Below are 19,297 nucleotides of genomic sequence, written 5' to 3'. Positions count from 1 at the left end.
GCACTTTTATTATTTAATATTAGCAAACGTCTGCAAATCACGGTCACTTTCACTACTGCTACGTGTACAAACAACCGTGATATTGTTGTGATGATCTGCACTACACGTCCTCCAACACTCCTGATAAGATGGCCACAAAGTAGATGTTACAACTGTCTTTAGAGAAGGGCCCTTATGCATTATGATCTCGCTGAAACCGACTTTCATTAATCGCAAACACTCGGATGCGTTCATTGACTTGTGGTTAACAAAAACTTGTTTTATGGATTCCAACGAAATGGATTTCAATTTTTCATTCTTGCAGTAGACAGTAAGACGGTAAAATTTAAGCATGATATCTTAGTGTATATAATTTAATGGCGTACTAGTGTCAAATACTTCAATGTAAGCAATTAACGAATACTTTATTATTACCCGTTATCTTAAATAGTACATTCGATTTCCTTGTCTTGTAAAATTTTCCGTATATCACAATTTCGCTACTGATCTGATAATGTATCTATATTGACAATGTTTTTCGTAATATAATACTCTTTTTAATTCAATGAAGATTTTACTATGTATATATATATCAATCATGTTCACGTATGTTTGTTTATTAGTATTCAATTTAAATGTTTTTCTTAAAGTTATCTTGTTTTCATTATATTGCTGTTTAAAAAAAAATGTTCATTTAAATTAGAAACAATATGCCTATTTATTTAATGTGAATTTCTGTTTCATGCATATTATTTCGTGTTATGCTGTGAGTGTTTAACAAACAATGCATTCTTTCCTATTCCCGCGCAAAAGATCACGTGATCTACCTTATGTTGTCAACAGGTCAATATAGTCAATGCTTTGTAAGGTCTCATTATTATCAATAGTCCATGGTAAGAGTCTGTACAATCTGTTTTATAGTGACAGTTAAACTTCAGCCGTTTAGTTTTACCTTGACATTTGAGGTGGGTTCATGGATATTACACGCGACACATCGTTGTCTTCTGATTGGCATTTATGGAACTTATTTCTACACGATGAATGATGAAGTTGCAAATCGCAGATATTGTGTTTTGGTCACGTTTGACTTGTGACCTCTAAACGTTACCTTGAGTTTTATTAATGGAAGAAAGGTATATACGCGACAAGTAGTATCTTTATAAAGTTCATTTGTGGTTAGTTATTTTGAAGTTGAATGATGGGTGACAAGCTGGTTTATTGTCAAACTTTGAATGCTTACGTGCTCTACAACTTGAAACATCAATCCGTACAAAAATTTTAACAACAAAACTAAAACATCAAAATATACAAATCATTCTTTTAACGAATGACTATATTTTAAAATGCTGTTTGTCTTCAAGAAAGCACAAAATTGTTACGCGCAATAGGCCTCTGGTTACACCGGTGTGATGACGTCTGGTCCTGTCTTCGGGAACGCTTGGAACTCGAACCTGGTCTCGTGGTCATTCAGTGACAGAAAGCGTGTGTTGGCGTACGTTACACAACTTAAGGTATTGAAAGGTTAAGCTCGAGTCCACATACATACTTTAATTCGCAGAACAAGGGCAAACGTTCAAATATAGGTTAATAACGTTCATCATTCGGACAAAAGGTTACAAAACGAATCTTATGAATGCTGATGTTCGATCTCTGTCATGGGAATATACACAATGGACACTCTGTAACATAAAATGCACTATATTTACTTATCGCGTTTACACGAACTTCATTAATAGTAAGCATAGAGTTAATGAATACCTACACAGCTATATCACAACAAAAAATCGTTTACACAATTTTAAACAGTGCAATAGTTAAGCAAGAAATAATACGCTTCACCAAATGTCGATTAGAGATTTAGATATTTGTATTTATACCCACGTACCTGTTTGTATCAGGTAGTACCTTGTACCATTGCCGCTTTGGCTCGGTTATGAATAACACGAATGCAGCTTCACCTCCACGGTATAAAGAGGACTTGAGACAAAAGCCTCAAAAAACACTTTAGCTCCTTTAGTGGATTTCCAGATATTTCCTACAATTATAGTTAAACAACATTTCATATATCTTAGTTATTTAAATAAAATGTCTGGAAGAAAACGTACGACAGCATTCAAATTCAATAATAAAAAGGTCTTAAAATAAAACGTTTAAATTCAATAAACTTCAACAACTGCAAGCCCACTATCTCAAAAGTGAACGATACATAAATAATCACATATCGATTTCGTTTGTATAGGCTTCTTCGATATTTTTTTCTATACACAAACAACCTGTTCAAATAAGATTCGACGAAAAACTGCGTCAGGATTGACGTGGTCGAATTCTTTTCGCTACTTGTACCGCCTGTTGGTTGGTTGTAAGTCACACAACTGCGATCGGATTCGTTCCACAGAATTTGACAGCTTTTGTCAAGCGTCAGTTGAAGCTATGTATGATGAAATTGTGGTTCGGGTCATGGTTTGGCTTTAACCAATAGGTTTGTGTAAACAATCTTGCTCCCGTGTGTCTAAAGAACATTCATATTTGTACACTATCATATATCATGAATACTTTATATTCATATTGTAAGTATATCTCAATCAAACATCATCGAAATAAATCGTATGATTTAAGTAAGCTATATATTTAAATATACTGGCATTTCAGTCAACCTATTTTTTAGGAAACATAATTGATATGGATCCAGATAATATATTCTCTCATAATATGTTTTAATCAGTTTCCATAGTTGCATGTTTCTTTGGCGATTACATGCATAAGCATAAACCAAAGTTACTTAATTTTGTGACACTTTTGTCCACGCAGTGAACTAGATAGCTACTAGATAGCTTTAAGCTACTGAACGTCTGCCACATTTATGAAAGTTCAAGTCACCGAACAACTGGTTATTTGTTGGTCACAGCATCGGTCAAAGCATTTTAATTGCGATATTAATTATTTCCTAACTGCCTGAAAACAGGGTTGGGAGGCGAATTTAGACAAATCAGACAAGATGATTGAAAGTTTTGTTTGAATTCTAAAACCAGATGTGCACAACTCACGTTAAAGCAAAATGTGACTAGTAGGTATATAAGCTCGACGTTTTTCCTACACTGGGCGCATTCTTTCGAGAAAACTGCAAGTTATTTCCAATTAGCGTCAAGGGAGTGCAGAGGAAACTTGGATTATACTGTTTCGGTTTTCGTAACACGTCTCTCTTTTATTAATATATATTATGGAATATATATATATATATTAAATTGGACTCGTGAAAGACATAGAAGAACATATCTTATAAAATTTATCAAACTAGAATTATGACTGTTATGAATTGAAAACACTATAATATCAATTAGACATTTTATAACAACAATACAAGTTTATCTAAAAGGAAAGACTTCTTTTATTTGTTTATCCCGTTTCAAGAGATTTGAAGAGCCAAAGTACTCAGAGACATTAAGTCATAGGGTTACATTTTTTTGTTATAACATGGTTGTTTGTTAAACAGCATTCAATGTCATAATTTACAATTAAGTCGTTGCCGACTTTGTGTCCGGTACTCGAGTTTTCACCAAAATATCGATGGACCCAATTTAAAATGACAAACCTACATTTTTGGCATTTCGCGATTTTGATACTGTGCAAATCGGGAAATCAATGCGCATTTACCCCCAAAACAACAAAATAGTTAACCAATCGCAACAGCTCAATACAGTCACGTGATGTAATGACAAACCGCAATTGCTTGAAGTCAAAATGACGAAGCTGAAAAAATGGTAATTTCGGAATTTTGCGCGCTAATTAATACATTAAAGTATCAATAAAGCCATTTATTTTTAAGGTAAATTGACGAAACGTAAACTTTTGTTTATATAATAATTAAATGATGTACATTTTATAGCATTGATGAACGCAAAAAGAGATAAAAATAATATAACATGTTGAGGTCTTAACTAAGTAACTTGTGGCCACAACTAATAGCTTGTTCCTACAACTTATTTAGTTGAGGTCTCAACATAGTAAGTTGTTCCTTCGACTTAATAAGTTCTGGCCGCAAGTAACTAAGTTGAGACCACAACTTAATAAGTTTTGGGAACAACTTACTAAGTTTGGACCACAACATAGTTTAACCAATCAGATAGGCCGTTTCATCTTTACCGTTTTATCACCGTTATAACCCTTATACTCGTACTATTGTGTGTTCGAGTTCGAGCGCCGATTTGAGCACTATCCTTGTAAGCTATGGATCCCGGTATTAATCCCCTGTCTGACCACTTGCCTTGTTAGCGACTGGGTTCAGGGTTCCATCCCCGGTCTGAGCGCTAGCAACGTAATCGTCGGATCCCGGTTTCGAGTCCCAAAGCACTCGATTCATAAGAGAGTGGTCCATGTGTTTTGGATTTGAACCCGGGACCCTTCTTGTAAACGGCGATTGCTCTGACCGGTGCTCGATCCCGGTGACAATCGCTTACGTGGCGAGTGCTAGATGCCTTAGTTTTCGACGGAATAATAAGTCCAGCGTCATTTTCCTAGACATAGATAGGAAGGAATTTGTTGGTGAACAGTTTTTATTCATTGGAGCTCAGTGGAGAATGGATAGGGTTCAAAGGTAAATGCATGCAGGGTATCATTTTAAGTAATATTTTTAATATATTCAAGTATTTTGCAGTCTGATAGTTGCAATATTTTACGATATAAGAAAAATACATGCCACATCGATCGAATGCATTAGAATTCAGGTGATTTACAACGAACGTGCATTTTTAATATTTCAAACAGCACTCATTTGCCATATTTGACTTAAAAGTATGATAAGATCTGATATTATTGCATAAACTCTATCTATAATGCCCTCTGGTGGGGTGCAGAAACTTGGAAAAATGAGGGTTTGAACGGAAGAAATCATGCATTAACCAGGCGTTTTACATACCGTTCAAGCCCTGTTATGTGTTTTTCATATCCATAATCTGGTCCACACGCAGTTACTTCCCGTCTCCAGCCTTCGACGACTTTCCAAGCATAAATGGGTAACTGAATAAGCACCAGTTTCCTCATGCATGCAGGGATAATGGCAATGCCTATTTCAATTCTCTTTTCAACTTATACCATCTACAGTCTCTTGACAACAGCTTTATTGTATTGGCAACGTCAATGAAGTTAAGGTTATTTACTCAACACTTTCAAAAGACTATGCTGTAAATTTAAGTGATTATGTACCTTCAACGACCCTGCTGTAAATTCCAAAATAATTCCCCATTTCTTAATTTGCGCGGCTGCATTCCAACTTTGCATTAATCCACTGTTTAAACACATTTTAAATCGTAAACTGCCTATCCGAAGGTAAAGCCTCGTCATTTCGGATGATGACCGAGTGAGGCATATGTAAAACACAACCTTGAACTGTCTTGAAATAATCGAATTCTTTTGTCGATATCGAATAAACAAAACATTGTTTTCAATATTATTTTAATTTATTTTGGTATGTGTGATTTGTTTATGCAATAATCGGGCACTCGGGCAGGAACGGATTTTTCGAGCGCCCGCAGATGATCATGCCCTCGAAAACGTGTATTATTCCTATATTAATCGATGTTTGCGTATAAAAGCTTACAATACATAAGCGTTGTTTTTGTAATATTAAATACTGTACGTTAAATCATGTATTTGAACGTTATCATTTAACCTTTATTATAAATACATTGATATGTTAAGTTACCAAACATATCATATTGCATTCCTTAAGAGACTTCAACAATCTGATCTCGGATATACCAGATTAATAAGATGTACAGCATAAGGCGCATTTGGATTATAGTTCGCCGCATTATGATTTGACTGCTTGTTACCTGCACTAATCAGACTTGAATTAATCAGACTGCAAGTATCTTGGTAAAGGTTATATACTTATTAACACATATTAACGTGCCACGATGGTTTAAATACACGAATTAATACATGAATCTCAGAAAAATGTTCATTAATGCCGCTTAAACAAGCGCTCTCTGCATTTTGCACTTATCTCTGATTTTGATCAATTTCAAGTACACAGGGTGATATAGAATTGAAAGTATCAATCGTGACAGCAGATCGTTATACGGAAAAAAACAGTCGTGTTTGTCAGAAATATGTACACAGAAAAGGCAGATCAAACAATTTAACAAAATGATTTAATTTCTAATTTGAATCCTCGTATATAACACGTGAATTTATTCCATATCCGGTATGTACTTACGCAAGGATACCGTGTGAACTAAGTTGGCTAACGTGCAATATGTCAAAACGCTAAAAACTCTTAACTATCAGAAACGCACACATACAAAATTGTCATAAGTAATTATTCACACATAGATTATCTCTACATTGACTCATTTCCATACGCGCTTAAATGAATATTACTGCAATTAACAGTAACATTATTCGGCTAAGCGATGAACGAAATGTATCGTACTATTTTGAATATTTTCATAAACGTTATATTCCACAAATAACAAGTAAGGACCTGATTGCGTCATCGTAAACATTGTAAATTTATCAAATATTCATTTTTAAATAATAATTTCTTCTTCTTTGTCCAAAGCCGTATAAAATGCAGAACAACACATGAATGTTCGATATTGATTGGTATTTATTTGTGTCTAAATCCTGTCTTTCAGTTTCACCTATAGTTATATTCAAAAAGCAGTACATGTGTTGCATTCATTTTTTGCAGATTCAGCAAGTGCTGTCAGCTCCGATCTTTCAGTCTGGATAGTTCTACAATGTGCAGATCCAGCACATTGTAGAAACCATCCTCCAGTACTGTCATCCATATAAAAGATTGTATTACGGTCTCTCTAATGACCCTCTAACTGGTTACGCAGTCTGTTCTGCACCTTCTTAACCTCCGCCATAATGTAAAATAGCGTCTTGTGTTGAGGGCGCGGTCGGCGGATTATATACCTGTACACACGCAACAATTATAACGGGTTTAAACCATTCATTCGAACTTGTGGAATATCGATTGAGTGGTCCCGGTCTCTGGAATGCTATGTACGGTTTGAATATTAAGTATCTGAGTTTGAACATAGAGGAAGATTTAAACGCGAAACATGTTTTCGCCGTTGTTTCAGTCACTACTTTCAATCAAACAGCTAGAACAGCTAGAACAGTTTCGTATTGTGAATAGGTTGTATAATAAGAGTCCCGAGCCATTGGAGATAATGTTCATACTGAAAATTAAACTTCTGACAATTAGTCATGTATCGATTTTGCCTGTGTTTATAATTCCAGAACCACAATTGGAAAATAGTTACATGTGCATTGACGTGAATGCCGATCCCGATTTGTTTAAGCGTCTGTATGGTCTGAAAATTAAGAGTCTGACACTTGTTGGCAATGTAGAACGTTTGGAAGCGAATCATGTACCGCAGTTGTGGTATGCTCTGTCGTCGCTACAACAACTTGAAGAAATTATTATACTCGCTCAAAATGACAGTCCCGGTCTGTGGCAGCCTCTGTTCGGTCTGAGAATAAAACTTCTGAATATTGGTACTGAGCAGAAAGGTTTGGAACTTAAACATGTATCGTCTTTTTTGACTTCGTTATCATCTCTTAAACAACTTGACACTGTTATAATAAACACGAAAAAATAGCATTCCCGGATTGTTTGAGGCTCTGCATTATCTGAATATCAAAAGTCTGAGTTGGGAAGAGGGACATCTCCCAATGTCACGATTTCTACAAAAGCTTTCTTGTAAGTTTGAGTATTATTTTACTAGTCTTGTAGAAGCCTCTTACATATAAAATGTCAAGAGCATGAGTCTGGCATTGTGGAGGAGATTTGATAATTTGGGAGTGAATCAAAAATCGTTGCTGTCGCAGTTTTTATCAGCACCAAAACGGCTGGACACGCTTTGTATGGAAGTATTTTACAGTGGCGCTCTGTGGGAGGCTCTACATGGTCTGACAGTCAAATGTCTGAGTCTGTGGGTGAGTCTGAGTGATGTGAATAAACATTTGCAATAGAAAAATATTTCGTCGTTATATTGGGCACTATCATCACTCACACAGCTAGAAACGCTTAATATGGAATTGTACTCGTCGGTAATTAAGAGGCAATCCGTGGTCTGAATATAAAGAATGTTAGTTTGAAGACGTTAAAGGTGCAATTGAATGAAATAGCGTCGTTATCCCAGTCACTATTATCACTCACGCAATGAGAATCGCTCAGCATTAAAGCTCATCCAAACAGTCTCTTTCCTGAACTATCGGGCGCTCTCAAAGATCTTAATATGAAGTTTCTGAGTCTGAGTAATGCGTTTTTGAAAGAGGAGGAGGAGGATGATGTGGAGGAGGAAGAGGAGGAGGAGGTGGAGGAGGAGGAGGAGGAGGATATGAACAAAACATACAAAACTTAAGACATTTTTCTCACATAACGAACTTGTTGTAAATACAACAAACGAGCTCGCCCTTGCCCAATATTTCTTTGAGCCAACCAGTTTTCGTTTGTTTATGTGCACAAAATTAAACTGAAATAATACTTTTATTAACGATTTATATTTTTATATATTTATTTCATTGACTGACAACAAGCACATATTACATACCATAATATAACATACATTTTTCAATATAGTCAATCTTGGCAATGGTACTTATCAAACTGAAACACATTTTATAATAAATTTATGGAAGCATAATTTTCAAAGATATAGTCCATATCACTAAAGGCTAATGACATATACCAATTGCATGTAAAATATGCGCATATTTCATTCATCACATAACTTGTAAAACAAATCCTGCTATAAAAAATGAATACTCTCATTACAAATATTAATTGTATAGTAAATATAGTTCAATCATTTAATAACTTTCATTTTATTATCCCTGGTTCCAAATCGTTTCAAAACTGTTAATGTTTCAATTTTGACCTTTTGGTACATTTCCTGCCGATTGAAAAATGTATTATATGCACAAGTACTTCAATACAATTGCATGAAACCACGAATAAAATTGCATCCTTCACATTATGACCGTATTTATGTGTAGAATATTAAAGATTGAAGGTGTATATGCGTTTATGGGTTTCGCATCATTAGAACATATCACATTTCTTAATTTCACACTATTACCTGTGTAATCAAAGTATACAGCATATGCGATTGAATAACCCGATGTCAATGTGAGCTCAATTTTGATTGGCCCATCTACAGTGTGATCTTAAATACCTTAAATTACCAAATATAAATTCACATGATATAAGATTTATGTTGATATAAACTCATTTTACCTGTGTTGGTAGTACAGTCAGCACCCCCGCCAGCATTGTCTATAAAGTTAAACAAACATGTTTATAAACGAATATACAATTTTTACAAAACACTTCTTAGTATTTTTGAAAAAAAAAGGTCTTTCAATCCTATGAGAATATTGCCCTTTTGAACGCATATAAACTTCTGCTAGCAAAAGCATGGTGAAAATAAAATGCAGGTCCTTTAATCTGTTAATTATTCTTAAAACTTTCTTCATTAGAATCCTTCAGTAAGCAACTTTCAGAGACGTGAATGCTTTAACTTAAAGCTTACATAACACACTTAATTGTTTTGAACGTGCTGATGAAGCGTTCAAACACACACACACGACACATGATCTACCTACTGCGACACTCAGACTCAGCAAATACTATATGTTTATGACCTAATCGAGTCCAAAACTGTGCAACATATGACGTAATTTTCTTGTGAAACTACAATAACTTGAATGTTTGAGTTAAGTAATTTAATTCCAAACATATAATAGAAAAAACTATTCGCCCTCACATATTAATCAGCATATATATCTCTATATTGGCACACATCATCCTTTAGATATCAAATATTGTAAAAAATTAATAAGTATTTTGTATATTTACTCTAACATAGTTATGTGTGTGGAATAATATCATTGTAACAATGTGAGTTACATGGAAAGACCACTTATAATGTTGTTAGAACTTTAGGTCCTACCCTTTTTTCAAGATAGTTGTATTCCTATGTATATTTTGTAGTTTTGTGATTATTTTGGAAATAAAATATGTTTAATAAACAGTGTGAGTGGGATATTCAACCAATTAATTGCCATTTTAAGAACACATTATATTAGGAAACAAAACGGCCATATTAGAATTTTGCAAATTATACAAATTAATTAAAATATGATCATTATTGTAATTTATTATTATTATCTTGGTAAGACAGCTATATTACTTTAACAAGTGTGCCGTCCTTGTAAGATTACGTTAATTGAAAGTCTTAACTCAGGAACGTACCCGAGCGTATCGATCACGTTGTTAAGGGATATTACCATCTGAGAATATGAAATGAAATGAAATATCAAATTAAAAAAAAATTCTTTTAAAAATTTCAGTAACTTGAATGTTTGTTTTCAGTATTTTAATTCCAAACGTACACTAGTAATTAAGTATAGAATTTTGCAAATGTTTTAATATTATCACTATTATTGTTTATTATTATTATCATGGTAATACAGCTATATTACTTTTCTGTTCTGTTCTGTATGTTACTTTAACAAGTGTGCCGTCCTTGTAAGATTACGTTAATTGAAAGCCTTAACTCAGGAACGTACCCGAGCGTATCGATCACATTGTTGAGGGATATTACCATCTGAGAATATGAAATGTATAAATCTCGTTTGTCATGTATACCGGTTTTCATTGTATTGTACGCGATAGAAATGCATTATGAAAACGATGAACACGACCTTTTTAAAGACATACCTTTGGGGTTTAAAGTGTTTGTACTGCATTTCGACTCCCATACAAACATCGGAATGACTTATAGAAACGTAGTAGCGGACCACAGGCAAACGTGTATAGTTTTATCTTTAGTATTACAAACACGTTTTGGCACGACATCAGATGTAGGCTTTTTCACGAGTTAAAAGTAATTTTGAATGCAATTACGTTCGTAGTAATATGATAAGTAACCTTTTTAAATGAATATACATAAACCTGGCGCACAACACTTTTGTTATTCTTGATTATCAAAATACAAAATAACATTGTTCTTAAGCGTAAGATTACATATTTAAATAGGTTTAATGTTCTCGTAATGTAAATTGACATCTTCAAGTGTTTTACTAGGTAGGTTAATACTACGTTAGAGTTGTACAAGTCATGTCAAGGTCATAGTTCAAAACGAAATCAACAAATCACTATTAACAACATTTGTTTGTTTTCACTCGTTTCCTTTTGCTATGTTATTATATACACATAAATTTGAGTGCAACTTTAATATACCTTTGATACTGTGAGAGTCGGTGACAACTCTTGACATTATTAGATACTCGACTCATATAGATGCCGTCTGGTTCCAGTACTGTTAATATATATTATACAAACAGCTGCAAGGCTAGATATAAGGAAATTTAAAATCTCGAACGCACAAATTCTATATATTTCATTTATAACTCTGTTATAATTGTATCGTGGTATTTTACAAAATTAAGTGCATTGGTGCTTCAGTAAAAGATGTTAAATGTGCATGCTCATCAACATAAAAACATTTAAACCAAAAAATGATAGGCAGTCGATGCAATCAAAAACAGAATCAAAGAGTTATAAACACAATTATACGTATGCATTGCGAACAGGATAAAAATAAAACTGTTTGTATCTAACATCAGCATGTTTGCACGCGTTCGAAAACAATTGTAAATAAACAAAAACAGGTATAAACCGGTCATTCATAATAAATGATGTTTAATCGCTGAAACAATATAATACAACCAATATTATATTGTAAATATTTCATTGTTTATCAATTTCATACAATCAAAATCACTTCATACGATATTCTTTTTCAAATTGTGACCTCTAAGTATCAAAACTCGATGTCCAAACTATGTTTATCTAAATGGAAAACACACCTTCACGACATTCCAATATCAGGTAAAACTAAATTATTAGCCATGCCCTGAGACTCAACGTAATAATATTGTATCAATTATTCAAAGCTTTACATAACCGAAGGATGTAAATAACAAATCGTACCTTCATTTCAAATTCAGTATCGCAGACGTATCTTGATATAATCGTCTTCCAAATTAACGAGTGTTACCGTTATGCGTGATTATGCACAAAGGTATGTGCGAGTACATTTCTATTTAATATTTTCGCTCTACGTTAGTTGTAAGTCAGCACCATTTTTAGCAAACTGTTCTTCAGTGCACATATTGAGATCAACAAGAGAGTAAATGGTAACAGAACCAGCACATCATGTCTGTTTTGCAAAACCGATATCAGCTTTAAAGAAAACATTCCAGTTATGGATTGGGGTTTTCCGTAAAGAGACGAAATTTAAACAGAGACTAGGTAAAGCTTGAATGTCAATTTAAAAATGAACAACGGATAGTGATTAATTACGAGTAAACATGTCAAGTCGTTTACATATATAATGTTTATGTTCTTTAAACTCTGTTTTTGTATGTGTCTAAACCGAGGTTGTCATGAATTCGACCTTAAATGACTATATTTGGATTGTTACTTGGTGATAGATTTACAAAAATAAGTGCGTGTTAATTAAATAATGTTTTCCATTTTGTCGTTATCGATGTTTTAAAAAGCTTGGCAATAAAACAAATTGAGATCAGAGAATAATAAGATCGATTTCCATGTCAAAATAAACAAAATATTTCCAAGTTTCTGGTTGTTAAATCGGAATAAAATTTATGGAACTGTTCTATCATAACTGATATATCACAATTATTTAACAACTGTTTCCACGATTCATATAAACAAGTCTTATATACGCGAAACGAAATTGGACATCATATGCTCAGAACTCAACCGTCTAATAATGCAATTATTTCGTGAAGTAACAAAACCTGAACAGAAAACTAGATCATCGCGGAAGGTCAATGGCGAAGCACAAAATGAGGACTGATAGTCAATAGTTGTATTGTTAAGTGGTTAAGGAAGCGTGCACGGTAATGCCTGTTGTCAGTGTTAAGTGGTTAAGGAAGCGTTCACGGTTATGCCTGTTGTCAGTGTTAAGTGGTTAAGGAAGAGTGCACGGTTATGCCTGTTGTCAGTGTTCAGTGATTAAGGAAGCGTGCACGGTTATGCCTGTTGTCAGTGTTAAGTAGTTAAGGAAGCGTGCACGGTTATGCCTGTTGTCAGTGTTAAGTGGTTAAGGAAGCGTGCACGGTTATGCTTGTTGTCAGTGTTAAGTGGTTAAGGAAGCGTGCACGGTTTTGCCTGTTGTCAGTGTTAAGTGGTTAAGGAAGACTGCACGGTTATGCCTGTTGTCAGATAAAGTTTTTAATGTATCTGAAAGCCAAGATTGCCATGTTTTCTGTCGAAGAAATATCTACTGATTTACTATCAAAGCACAGGCGTTAATTAAAGAATGTGTTTGTTTTATTACATTAAACGTGTGATTGCGCTTCAAAATTATATGTTTATTTAATTCTACTTTCGATTTTGATTTCGTGTATAAACATGTTTTTCGAGCATTCTTCTTTCTATCTATCTGTAACAAAATGAGTTTAGAAGATTCATTACATTATTACCTAACATATTATTTCCTCCCTTCTGTCATAATAATTCTGATGTGGATTATACCATCCGAATTAAATTGGTTGAATTGCCCAACGTGTTAACCTTAAATTAAATTTACCAGGATACGAAGTGTGTTTGAATTTGTCATGTGATATTTACAGTATATGCATGTGGATGTTTTTTTCAAATGAACCTGTACACAAATTATTAAAATTGTTCAAAATGTTCGTGAAAAAGTTAACACAACAATTGCATAACTAAAATACGTTTACATATATTTCCGTCAGAATGATGTATATGATTTATAAATATAGTACCTGAGTTGCTAAACTTGTGTTTATACGCATAGTATTACAACAGTAATGCGCCTTATAGCTTTTGTTTTACAGTTTTTATTCACTTATATGTAAATGTACAGTTTACCTGTTCTTTAAATCCAAAATAGACCAACGAACAGCAACAGAAAAAAAATCGATGTAACTAGTCATTTCAAGTCCCATGGGTTCCCTCACCCGCCACGTATCACATTTGACATTAATAAAGGCGTTAAGTATCAATCTTTTGTACAAAACGAGCTAAGCAATTGATCGAAGTTTAATATGAAATTTTTCTATAGAACACTGATCTCGAGCACGAAGCTCACATAATATGGTATCATATTGTTTACATACATTTACAGCATTGGCTTTCCAAGATTGTGGAAAAGAAAATATGTTTTTAGTAGTCCTTATGCAAAGATAGAGCGACACGTTTGTTCAAACTTGGAATGAGAAACTTTAAATGTATACTAGAACACATTTTTATAAACATATGTATTAAGCGTACCAAAATAAACTTTCAAGTAATGTAACCGAAGTCAGCATACGATTAAACTTAGTAGCCATTGCTTACACTGAGTTAATATATTTGTGACATTCTAATATGCGCACTGTATTCATGAAATGTATACAAAATAAAATATCAGTACCTCAACAATACAATAGGATTAAAATACCACACCATACAATTGTTTGCGAAACACCACTTTAAAGTCATTCCTTAATCTTGCTGAATGGAGATCATACAATATGCACTAATGCAGCTGCCAAAAATGGACCGAACAAATGTGTCTGTTTCAGCACAAGTAAGTTAACACGATATGGATATGGTATAATAAATATTCAAATAATACAATAAATTTTATAACCTGTACACAGAAAAGGAGATATGTGTATGTTGTTTTGTATTGTGCTGTTTCGTACTGTTTTTGCTATTGGTCACGTGCATTAAATAAAGGACCACAAACTTGTATATAATAAGAATGCAATACTGCCATTAAAAGCCATACATTTAATTCTGAAATAGAAAATGTCTATAAAGTCGAATTCGCCAGCATGTATATCATGCATTTTGTACGATGTGAATCTAAATTTAGTTTTACGGATGATTTTATTTTCGAACCCCAGTCGTCAGGATCAAAAGGTTACCGCTTTCACCCTTGTCTATCGCACCATACGTATTTCAGCTGATATAATCAATCCGCGAGTTATTATAAATGATAAAGAAAAAAATACATTTTGCGTTTGTGACGCTTTATGATAGAACTAATAATTACTCATACAAACCTGCTTTTTCAGTATACATGTATGTCAACCTCGGTCGTATATTCTATTGTATACATTGTTTTTATAATGTTTGAACTGAGACAAAAAGTAGGACAATTTTAAACGAAACATTAAGAAAACGCGTTTCAACTCAAAAATTGTAATAACTGAACTATAAAGGTCTATTTTGAACAACTTAACAATAATATACAATGTTTAAACACTCCAATTCACAAAATTTGAATTCCGTTAATATTCTTGAGCACTAGAATTAAATAACGCACTTTTTCATCGATAATGATTTCTTCCAATTCCTTCAATAATATTTATTATCAAAAGTCAAACAGGAAATCGCGCAGTATAACGTTAGGTAGTGTCTGTCTAGTTCGTCTAAATAGTGATTGAAATGAGAAACTTGATTAAAAAAGGTTCACGCACTCGTATTTGCGCTTCAATTTTCATAAATTATCTTTATTTTTAGCTCGGCAACCTAACCACTTATGTTCACGTACGTCATACATGCATATTATTAACAATATAGTATTATTCAACACGTCCATATAACAGAATGGAAATTAAGATTAAATCTTCAAACAATAACACATAATTTCTTTGAAATTCATTAAAACCTCGCTTGCGTATGTTAAAAATCACTACCACAGTTGAAGTTGAAGTCTTTTCTTGAGCCTACAGGACACATAACTCAAAAGAGCAACATTTTTTAATACTTGCTTTTAAAATTGACGATTTCTGACGAGTTTATGACATAGTTTAAACACATACTCAATAACAATAATTATAAAATATTTGAATTAATAATAATAGTCGTACACACATGTTGTTCGCTCTAGCAATTTTATAAGTTTTCAAATACATAAACTTCAAAAGAGCATTGAACAAAATATGAAAGCAATTTATGCTCAGGGAGCGATTCAGTCTGAAATTTTCGTCCAAAAAGATGTAACAGCAGTAATAGTGATGCACGCCTGTCGGTAACGATTTTACATCCGTGTGCCGTCGATAAAATGTCGATATTAAATGTTATCGGAAATATCATGACAAGGTTTAACATTGACACGCACACTCTTAGCAAAATAGTTGGAAAATGAGGTCCTGCGGGAATAAAATGTTTATAATAGTCGCATTTGTTGCAGGAATATTAACAACCTGGATGCTTTTCGCCTTTGACGTCGCATCTATGCAATCGAGGATAATTAAATCGTCCCCAAACAACATGGACGTTCATAAGAAAACATGTGGAAGAGATTCTTGCGTGAAACAAATATCATCCAGTCGGAAAAAAAACACAACCGTCGAACCAGTAAACCTATGCGTTGGTCTAAAGGTTCCGGGCTTTAAGGAAACACCAATCTGCATTTACGATCCGAAAATTGATAATTATATTTCGGCGTCGTTGGCGGCAAAAGGACTTTGGGAAGGTCATCTGGTAACGGTTGTACACAAGATTCTATCACGAGAACCGGAAATGGAGTTTATGGACATGGGCTGCAATGTCGGAGTGTACACGATCACCGTCGCTCAGCGGGGACGAAAGGTGGTCGCCATCGATGCAAACAAACGTAATCTAGAACTACTTATTACGTCTTTGCAAATGGGTAAACTAACGCAAAACGTTACGCTGTTGTGGAACGCTTTGTCAGACAAGGTGGAAACAATGAACCTAAGATTAGACTTGGGAATAGCTGAAAAAAATATTGGGGGTACACGTGTTGAGAGTGGTGGAACTTTCTCCGAAATCGGTACTACGGTGCAATCGGTGACGCTCGATGATCTGATTGGACATTTTGGAAAGCATTCAGTGTTCATAAAAATTGACATTGAAACCAGTGAATGGAAGGCGCTCATGGGTGGCAAACAGTTCTTTGAATCGGTGCATATCAAGTACATACTCATGGAATGGATGCATTACAAAAACGACAAACTCTGTTACGGCGATTACATTATCAATTTTCTCTCTGACAGATCATTCCTTGCCTACGATCCTCAAAATATGAACAGAGCGCTTAAAATCAAAGACAGGTACACGTGGCCGACGGATGTATTGTGGATGAAGACAGCATAAGCTTTTCACATTACACAAGATGATCAACCCGTGATCATCCCATAGCTTCAACGCGTTCTTGTTAACGTGAACATATCAAAAGTGTTGTTTGATGTCTTGTAAAACATATTTTATCATTTATTGAACTTGACTGACTTATAATTGTCATTTATGAAGCTATGTTAAACATGGACGATAATAAAAGGATGGGCAATTAGAAGTTGCGTACTGTCGTAGTGACTTAACCAATACTATAGATTGGATTTTAACACGATAATTATTCCGAGTTCGATATCCTTGAATGCTTTTTTTTATAGATTTAGTTTATATTAAATTGTCAAGTGTTGGCCGACTTTCGACCTAATTTATTCTTTAATAATAAACATAACACCAACTGCGATATTGAGATAATATTGTTTCAACTTTATTATTTGTACATATTTTATTGCACGTATGTTGCTGTCTACAACTGCATATAATATAAAAGTATCCTACATATTCTCCCTTGTTTGTTTACCAGGTACGCTTTCTTTTGAACTAATCAATGTTATCTACGGAACTCATTAAGAGATGGTTTGTGTAATTCCGTAAAACGCAAATAAAACTATGAGCATACAAAAAAAGTTTTTGATCACAATTTAAAGAAATTTACTTAATAAATACACATGTGCTTCTTCATTTGGCGTTGTAATCAATTTATGTTATATTGTATATGTTTCTAAAACGTAAAAGCGTAACACCTAAAACCTTTGATAGTATGCATCATCCAGATGGATACGAATACCATAGACGATGCTGAGTTTTGGTGTTTAATGTACATATGAAAGAGCGCTTTTTGAAAGCAGCCAATACTCTGCCAGGAGGTAACACGATTGCTGTCAGTACACATCAGGAGGTGTTTGCCAAGCTCTATACACAATTGAATGTGGTAAATATCTGTATTTTCTACAAAACGGCGAATTATAAATATTTTGGTCAGTCATTCACCAGGCAGAATGGCCAGTTAGTTCCCCAGTTTAATGGTCAGTTTTCTTCTTGGTCTAATAGTCAGTCTGTCGTACAGTGAAATGGTCCCTTAATTGCTGGGTTTAATGGTAAGTCAGTCGTCCAGTCAAATGATCAGTACGTCACTGGGTCTAATTATCAATCAGTCGCCCATTCTTATTGTTCATGTAAGTCTAATAGTCTAATAGTAAGTTGCCCATCTTAATGGTCAGTCAGTCAACAAGTCTGATAGTAATTTGCCCAGTCTAATAGTTAGACCCAAAGTATAATAGTTAGTCGGCCAGTTTAATAGTCAGTCTCTTAGTCTTACAGTAAGTCATACAGTCTAATGGTCAGTCAGTCGCCTAGTCTTATAGCCAGTCGCCCAGTCTAATAGTCAGTTGCCAAGTATAATAGTCAGTTGCCAGTCTAAAAGTCAGTTGCCCAGTATATAATAGTCGCCCAGTTAAATAGTAAGTCGCCCAGTCTAAAAGACGGCAGGGGTTTTTTGGGTTGTGGGGAAAGGGGCCTTTAGCCCTTATGTGGGGGGAATTTTACGCGGGATTTTCCACTTTGGGGAAAAAAAGTGCGCATGGGAATTTTCGCGGCGTTTCCCTTTTTGGGGGATTTGTTTACTTACTTTCTCATTATTACAACACATTTGTTCATGTTTGAACTATATTCATTGTTTTTTTCATAATTTATTACCTTTGGCAAGATTAAATTGAAATAGAATTGAGATAATATAATCCTGAGACACATCTTTTTATTTAAAAAAAAAATAATTTTTGGTTCTGAGAGGGGAAAAAACCAGCCTTGTTTGGTGGGGGAAGACGCCAATATCCGGCGTCTGTTATATAAGGTTAAAAACCCCTGGACAGTCACCCAGTTTCATAGTCAGTCGCACAGCCTTATGGTAAGTCAGTCACAGTCTAATGGTCAGTCAATCACCTAGTCTTATAGTCAGTCACTTATAAAAATAGTATGTAAGTCACTTAAAATAATATTCATTCTGTCGAACAGTCAATCAATCACTTAGTATAATAGTAGGGCATTCATTTTTTCTAATAGTAAATAAGACAATCAGTTGCTTAGTCTCATAGTAAGACAGTCATTAAGTCTAATAGTCAGTCAGTCACTTAGTCTCATAGTCAGAAAGTCACTTAG

At 34.2% G+C, this 19,297-nt stretch overlaps 2 protein-coding genes across 20 annotated transcripts in view; one reads left to right on the top strand and one right to left on the bottom strand.

Moving 5' to 3' along the window:
* Nucleotides 1–19,297, bottom strand: part of LOC127841950 (cytochrome P450 3A21-like) — a 196,448-nt gene that overhangs the window by 31,285 nt on the left and 145,866 nt on the right. The window lies entirely within an intron of this gene.
* Nucleotides 151–17,493, top strand: LOC127841955 (uncharacterized). The gene is made up of 2 exons (XM_052371153.1): nucleotides 151–318; nucleotides 16,239–17,493. The coding sequence occupies exon 2, from the start codon at nucleotides 16,256–16,258 to the stop codon at nucleotides 17,165–17,167; it is 912 nt and encodes a 303-aa protein (XP_052227113.1). The 5' UTR covers nucleotides 151–318; nucleotides 16,239–16,255; the 3' UTR covers nucleotides 17,168–17,493.

The sequence above is a fragment of the Dreissena polymorpha genome, chromosome 8 (genome assembly GCF_020536995.1).
Source record: "Dreissena polymorpha isolate Duluth1 chromosome 8, UMN_Dpol_1.0, whole genome shotgun sequence".
Lineage (NCBI taxonomy): Eukaryota > Metazoa > Mollusca > Bivalvia > Myida > Dreissenidae > Dreissena > Dreissena polymorpha.
Note: the sequence above shows the minus strand (reverse complement) of the source record. Positions and strands in the feature narration are given on the sequence as shown.

Bases quoted from the DNA above. Each gene is read 5' to 3' on its own strand.
- LOC127841955 (XM_052371153.1), top strand. From the start codon at position 16,256: ATGCTTTTCGCCTTTGACGTCGCATCTATGCAATCGAGGATAATTAAA.